The 7,235-nt window shown below is 53.2% G+C and overlaps 1 protein-coding gene across 1 annotated transcript in view; it reads left to right on the top strand.

The window, feature by feature from the left end:
* SRRM4 (serine/arginine repetitive matrix 4) overlaps window positions 1–6,011 on the top strand; it is a 24,230-nt gene extending 18,219 nt beyond the window's left edge. Inside the window, exons 8-12 of the mRNA XM_010285041.1 lie at window positions 874–1,211; window positions 2,745–2,957; window positions 3,224–3,334; window positions 4,976–5,122; window positions 5,723–6,011. Coding sequence (XP_010283343.1) covers window positions 874–1,211; window positions 2,745–2,957; window positions 3,224–3,334; window positions 4,976–5,122; window positions 5,723–6,011 — 1,098 coding nt within the window. The remainder of the gene's footprint in view (window positions 1–873; window positions 1,212–2,744; window positions 2,958–3,223; window positions 3,335–4,975; window positions 5,123–5,722) is intronic.
* Window positions 6,012–7,235: the final 1,224 nt, after the last annotated feature.

Below are 7,235 nucleotides of genomic sequence, written 5' to 3'. Positions count from 1 at the left end.
CGCTCTTCCTTTTTTCTTACACCTTACCTACTAAAGGAGGAGTTCTTGATGGGTAAGTGGATGCTATCCGCAAGACACCAGGGAATTTATTAGAGGTCACTCAAGCGCATTAGCTATATCTTCTTCAGGGGGAAAAAAGCACACAAAGAAGTACCTGTATACCTTTTATTTCCAGAGAGATTTTTCTTTTTTCCCCTCCCCCTTCATTTTTTCTTTTTTTCCTTTTTTTTTTTTAGTTTCAAAGTGATAACCTTGTTTATTTGCCAGTTTTTATTTTGTACAGAAGCCCTTAATTTGATTTGATTTTTCTTTTGCTTATTTTAATGACATTCATTCAGCCTCTTTAGTATATCTGAAGCTTAAAAAAATAATTCATTTAAGATTTTGTTTCATTTTTGTTTTCTTTCCAAGGATTATGTAGGTTTTTGATATGTATATGCCCATTTCTTTTTTTCCCCCCCTTTCCCCCTATTTAAGGTTAAATAAGGGCTTTGTCCTCTGTTATACCTTTTTTATTTAGTCAGTTATTTTGATTCTTTGGTTGCCCGTTTACTTTGTTGAACTCTTTTGTTTAACATGAATCGCATGCTGGTACTCTTTGCATGATCTCTGAATCTTCCCATTATCATAGCAGGGGGAAAAGAAGTTTCTTCTTACTGTGGATTTCTTTCAGGGATATGTGCTTTTGTTTTCTTCTCCTCTTTCTTCTTTTTCTTTCTTTCTTTCTTTGTTTCTTTCCTTTTTGTTTCAGTGCATCATGATGGTAAAATTTCTGGTTTTATCTAAAAAAAAAAAAAAAAAGCAAAGTAAAACCAAAAAACAATCCCCCCCCCAAAACATTCAAACAATGCCAAATGGCTTTTTTGCTTTCAGATCTCTCAGTCAGGGTCTTCTGCTGACCTCTTTACCAAAACAGACAGCCCGCCTGGCAACCTAGCCAGCCAGAATGGAGAGTATCATGAATATGACTCAGGAAACGATACTTCCTCCCCTCCCTCCACTCAAACGAGCTCATCCAGGTCAAAGGACAGCCAGGAGAAAAGAAGTCTAGTCCATGATGGCTTTGGCCATGCCTTCTCGTCCGGGAAGCCCAAACTGGCCAACAGCGATAACAGCTCTGATTCAGGAAATTCCTTCACCAGTTGCTTTTCCCAGACCAAGGGAACAGCTTTGGAAAATCTGTCTCCAGATGCCCAGGGACAAGACCGAAGGTCAGTGATTACCAGTAGCTGCTGCTAGCAGCCAAATACCTGGTACGTTGTTGCTCTGTATCTCCTGCCTGCTCGCCAGTTGCAGTGATGAGCTGGCAGGGAGGTTTTTGTGGTCTGGAGGCAGTTAGGTATAAATCAGACCCACGGTCTTGCCAGTCTAGAGTCCAGAACCCAGCAATGACCAATACTGTAGCCTGAGGAGGAAGATGAGAACCCAGCCATCACGCCCCTGGGCATTGCCTGTGCCTGCTTTTCTGGCATTAATGTGGCTAATGCAGGGTTTGGCCCTGAGTCGAGCTGTGTCCTGAACACATCCCTGCTCAGCTGAACATGACCATGTCAAAGAAAAGAGTTGCTGGCTCTTCTGGGCAAAATCTGAAAGGTGCATCAGGGGCTGCTGTGCGAATTCTCCCCCTCTGCTTACTGTGGGGAAGGGAAGCGGGTTTGTTTTCACTAAAACCATTACGGGCTGTTCTTTCACCTATCCAATGAGCCAAATCCAGCCTGCCCCTTCCCAGCTCATCCAGGACTACTCCTGGGTGACAAGATAGCATGTCCTGCAGATGGGGAGCACAGGGAGGGGCAAGCACCTCGCTGGCTGCAGGATGACGTAGCAGCAGCTCTGTGTGTTGGGGCCATGGGGCATCAGGGCTGTAGGCAGCAGTCAAACCACCATCCGGTGCCACAGGTCATCATCAGGAGAGGGGAGCAGATGCCAGCCTCTATCACCGCCTCCCATTCCTGGGGGTTTGCCAGGTGACTTTGGGGATGAAGGCACTGAGGCTGGTACCCAAGGCTATGCTCAGGCAGTGGTGTTAGGGAGCTCTTCCAGCTCAGGCCCTCGGATATGAAAGGCTGAAAGTTAGAGCCAGAATGTCTGGAGGTGGGAGCACTGAACGAGAGAGGAGATGGAGCCAGTTAGGAAGAACGAGCCCTCGACTTTCAGAGCGTAAAATTTTAGGGCTGTATGTACTTTTCACATTGTAACTCCCATGGGATAACTCTGCCTTCACATGGGTGGAGCTGGGATTGCAGCTGGCCCTGGTTGTTGGGAGGCTGCCTAGCTGCTGGGCTCCAACCCCACTTCTGGAAGCGGAGGAATTCACGGGGCACTGTCCAAAAGCAACAGGATGTGCCCACTGAGTGCCCACTCATGCTGCTCCACAGCCAGGCTGGAGCACAGGCCCTTTCCTTTGCTCCCTCCCCAGGACCTGCACCTCTCGCTGGCCTGACCCAGGCTCTGCCAACCAGACATCTCTGGTATGTTGGGCATGGGGCAGAAGAGCTGCCCCTCATGCCACCTGAGACCTCTTCCACAGCCCTTCCCTGGCACAGCCTGGGGGGTGAGCTCTTGGGCTCTGACCCACGCACACAGGGTCTCCTGCAACAGCAGCCTGGGGAGTCCTTTTTTATCCCCAGCTGGGGAATGGGAGGGTGGGAGTACTTACTGGCTGGGGCATGGTGCTGTCCTCAGCCAGGGACCAGTCCCAGTTCAGCCACAGCTTCAATGACTGTCCAAATGTATGTTCACAGAGGGTGCCTGTCCTTATGCCTCAGCTGTTCAGAGGAGAAGCGGCAAAACTTTCTCCCATCCCCAACCCACAGCTCCCCGCTGAGGCCGTGCTCCCGCAGCGAGTCATACACCAGCACGGGCAGATCCTCTCCCAGCTCCAGCCGCTCCTGCTCCTCACACCACAAGGCCTCTCCCAGGTATTCCCGAAGCAGGTCCTGCTCTTCAGGAAAGAGGTAAGGCTGGCTAAAATGGTTGTCTCTGTGACCCTGGGCAATGTCTAACTCTTGCAGGCTGGCAGGCTTCTTGCATGGGGAGGTGTAAGAGTTTGGGGGGTGCCTAGGGATCCATATGGCGTGGGGTGAACTGGCCATACAGAGCTGAGCCGAGACCCAGAAATATGGGACATCTCTTCCCTCACATGAGCCCAGATACGGAGGAATCTGGTACAACCTCACCCTCCAGCATCTTTGACTCTCCTATGGTTCTTGCCTATCCCCAGGTCTTCTTCACGTTCCCCCAGCTATTCCTCCAAATCCTGCAAAAAAAGTCCTGGGAGCAGGAGTTCAAGGCCTCGTCGGAGCCCCAGTTACTCCCGCTACAGCCCTAGCAGGTACAGCTGTCTCCTCATGTGATATCTGCTGCCTCGCGCTTTCCCACTGCCTCCATCGCTTGTTTGGGCTCCAGCACACCTGCTGGCTCCTGCCAGCCCCAAACTGCTCCCTCATCTTCCTCGCTGGGTGCTTTAGTCCTCAGCACCAGAGTGGGAGGGAGCAGGGGGACACAGAGTAAGGCATATGGCAGTATGTTATGTTGGCCCTCAGTCCAGTGGAAATTTCTCACCATTTATTGCCCCACCACTGGTGCTGGTTGCAGAGACAAGAGCCCAGAGATGAGCCCTTCACTTTCTGTGGGAGAAGTGGATTTCCTATAGCCAAGGACTGCCATGCATTGATTCAGGGGAATTTCACACAAAGAACTTTTGGGGGTAGGTTGCTGGGAAGGAGACATGGTTTATCCCTGGCTTTGAAGCGTCACGATATCTCACACTCAGAGCATGTGGCAGGTGAAGTGGCTGTTTCTCCGCTCTGAGCCCTTGCGGGGGACACGCTATGCAGCCGAGAGTGCACAGATGGCTGCTCGGTGGTGTTTGCCAGGGCCCCATGTGCGTGGGAGATGCCTCATAGGAGCGCCCCTCTCTATCATGCTGGTGTGAACGGTGGGCAGAGTGTTAGGCTCCGGTTGAGTCTGCAGACATCTTTCATCGCCCGAGGAACCCGCGCCAGCCAGCAGCCCCTGCAGCAGGGCTGCAGCTCTTGTCAGAGAGGGATCTTATTGCAGTAGGAAAAGACACTCTGCTTTTCAGTCTCGCAGCTCCACCAAAGAGCTGTCAGGCCCTGGAAAGTGCCCCTGCTGCGTGGGCAGATGCCAGGTACCCTCGTGCTGGCACTCACGCAGCCTTGCAGAGGGAAGCACGGTCCAGGCAAGTCTACTCCCTCCACACCCCATAGAAAACACACATCTCACAACTCAGCTCTAGAGATGCCTTTGGGCAGGTCTTGGTAACATCTCTGCTGCTGCATCCTTAAAATGTTAACATTCCCAGGGTCTGATTCTTGCAGGCTGTGACAATCCCTGCACTGGTGTAGGAGAATATTTCCTGGGTGCAAGGATCAGGCCCTTGACCTGTACCATGCCGCTTTGCAAATGGTATTGAGCAGGGTGTATGAAGTCAGCAACACTCCATGGAAGGGCCTGTGTTGACGTGTATGGGAATTTAACAAAAGAGAAAACCATAGCAACACCGGCACTCCTCCTGGCGAGCCGTGCAGAGCTGCACAGCCCTGCAGGGATACCAGGGGCCCTCCGCTCACGTGGCGCCTGCTTGGCAGGGTTGGTCTCGCCTGCTTCTGCAGCACGGCCAGCAAGAGCAATTTTAGTAGAGATAAATACAGAGTACAGACACAGGTACGTGGAAGCCATCTTAGCTTGGCAGTGCAGGGCCACCAGGAGACACTGCTGAAACTCCCAGACACAATTTGTGGGTGTCCATCTGTCTATCTGGATGAGTGTCTCTGTCCAGCTCAGTGAGTGTGTGCAGGGCTGATACCACCGGAACACTTTGCTTAGAGTGGTCCCTTTTGGAGCTGAGTGTCCTCCGCTGATCTGTATCTTCATGGGTCATTGCTTCCACATCCAAAACCCACCCCGCAGAAATCCAGCAGTGATGGTTTAAAATCTGTGCCTTCCCCAGGGACCGTGAGCGAGACCACAAGTACGGCTCCAGTGAGAAGGAGTCGCACAGGGAGCGTGACCGGCAGCGGCGGCGGCGGTCGTATTCACCCCTAAGAAAACGCAGGAGAGACTCTCCCAGCCACCTCGAAGCTCGGCGCATCACGAGGTAAAGGGACACAGTCCCATCGTTTGGAGACAGGCTCAGCTGGCACTCCCCGGGGGATGTGGGCTGTCCTTGAGTCTAGCCCTTGCCAGCGGAGGTTTCTCCAGGAGACCAGTTTCCCTGAGCCCGATCAGCAGTCCCTTCTGCCCCTCCTAGAGCTTGGGGATTTCCAGCTAGAGGCAGAGGGAGGATGGGGGAGTCACATTCACAACAGTTGAATTAAAAAGCAGATGAAGTCAGAGCAGGGACTCACCCGTCAAGTACCAGGACCATCCCCCCACAGGCTTTTTGTTTCATTCTCTCCTGTGGTAGGTGTTCCACACAATAGAGAGAGTCAAATATTGACTCTAACCTTTGTGCTGAGGGCACTTTGGGACAACAGCGAGCAGAGCCCAGCCTCCTTGGGACATTCCCCAGGGCTGTGGGGGTGAGTGGTTTGAATCCCCAGTGCCTGTCAGCTACCTGATCTCTTCTTTTTTTTCTTTTGAACAAACACAGTCATATTTTTGGGGAGTGTTGTGCAGAGTAAACAGTGCTTTTTGGAGATTTTGGCAGTAAATCCATTTTGTGTTGCTGGTAACCCATGTCTCTCTGTTCCCACAGTGCCCGCAAACGCCCCATCCCCTACTACCGTCCCAGTCCCTCTTCCTCCAGCAGTGCCAGCAGCTATTCCTCCTGGTACAGCAGCTTTAGCCGCTCCCCAAGCCGGAGCTATTCCAGCTACCGGACGAGCCGGAGCCGAAGCTGGAGCAGCAGCAGCGCCGAGGGCAGGAGCCGCAGCCGGAGCTCAGGCCCCAGGAGGAGCCGCAGCCGGAGCTCGGGCCCCAGGAGCAGCCGCAGCAGGAGCAGGAGCTATGACTCAGGAGGCAGCTCCGACAGCCTGCGTCGCTAGGGAGTGCCGCCAAGGGCTCATGTGCCGACGGTCACCTCCAAATTCCTGGCATTCTCCGCTTCCTTCCCACCTACTTGGCCATCAATAGCGATCATCCCCGATACTGATGTGGTGGCAGAGCCAAGTCTCCCTTCCCCCTTTGGAGTAAGAGCCCCTGTGCGCCTGGCGCAGCCCCTTTGCTGCCTCTTGGAGCTGGTGGATCCATCCCAGCTCCCCAGGCCGGGGCTGGAAGAAGGGCTGGTGCTTTACAGAGGGTCTGTCATGACAGATCTGCTCCATTCCCCCCGACATCACCATCTCCACATCGCTGCCACTCTCCAAAGCACTACCAGCTGGTCCAGAGGAAAGAATTCAGCTCCTTGCTCTTCTGCCAAACCAGGAGCCAGCAAATTCATTTCTGTGGGAGGGAGAGACCCAGTTAGAGAGGAATTTGCTGGGAAGCTTCGGTGATGATGTCCCCACCAAGGCAAATATCAGGTCCCTTGGGTCTCTCCACAGTGTCTGCCTACTCTGCAGCAGGCCTCTTTCATGAGAGAATATTTATTTATTGCCGGTCAGCCAGTCCCTGCTATAAATAGAAGGCTAGAAATCCCTCCTGATGTAATTCCTGGGGAAAAAAAGGCCATTCCCTCTCTTTCTCCTGCCCTTTCCTACCAGGTACGTGTCATCTTTCATAGGGTTGTTTTATCCCCCTCTCAGCACTGTGACTTGCTTCTGAACGAACTGCTGAGGTCTGAAGCAGACATGGGGCGGTGGGGGGTACAAGGGAGAGGGGTCCTGGTGTCACGCTGTGCTCCGAGGGCCAAGTCACAGCGTGGGAGATGGGGGCCATGAGGTCCCCTTCTCAGAGGTACCCTTTGGGTTTAGGTTTTTCTAAAGGGAGCCTTGCTCTTGGAGCGCAGTGCTGTTGGGACTGTAAGGAGATAAGGAGACAGCCCAGCTGTGGGGTGTGGTGAGAGCACGCAGGGTTAAAGGGCTTTGCATGAGCCAGGGGACCCCAATTCCCCTTCCTCATAACGGGCAGCAATTTTAAGCAGTGCCAGGAGCTTTTCAGGAAATCACGTCTCCTTGAGACCCTTGGGCTCCCTTGAGGCAGGACCAGCAGCCACAGCAGCCCCGTCGCAGGGCCCGCACCGAGCTGGGGCAGATGGACTCGCACCTCAGTTCAGTTTGTTGCTGGGAGGACGGACGGAGCAGCGCGGGGGGGACAGAAAGGGCCCCCCC

This window comes from Phaethon lepturus, unplaced genomic scaffold, assembly GCF_000687285.1.
Source record: "Phaethon lepturus isolate BGI_N335 unplaced genomic scaffold, ASM68728v1 scaffold27894, whole genome shotgun sequence".
Lineage (NCBI taxonomy): Eukaryota > Metazoa > Chordata > Aves > Phaethontiformes > Phaethontidae > Phaethon > Phaethon lepturus.
This window is presented reverse-complemented; position numbering and strand designations above follow the sequence as displayed.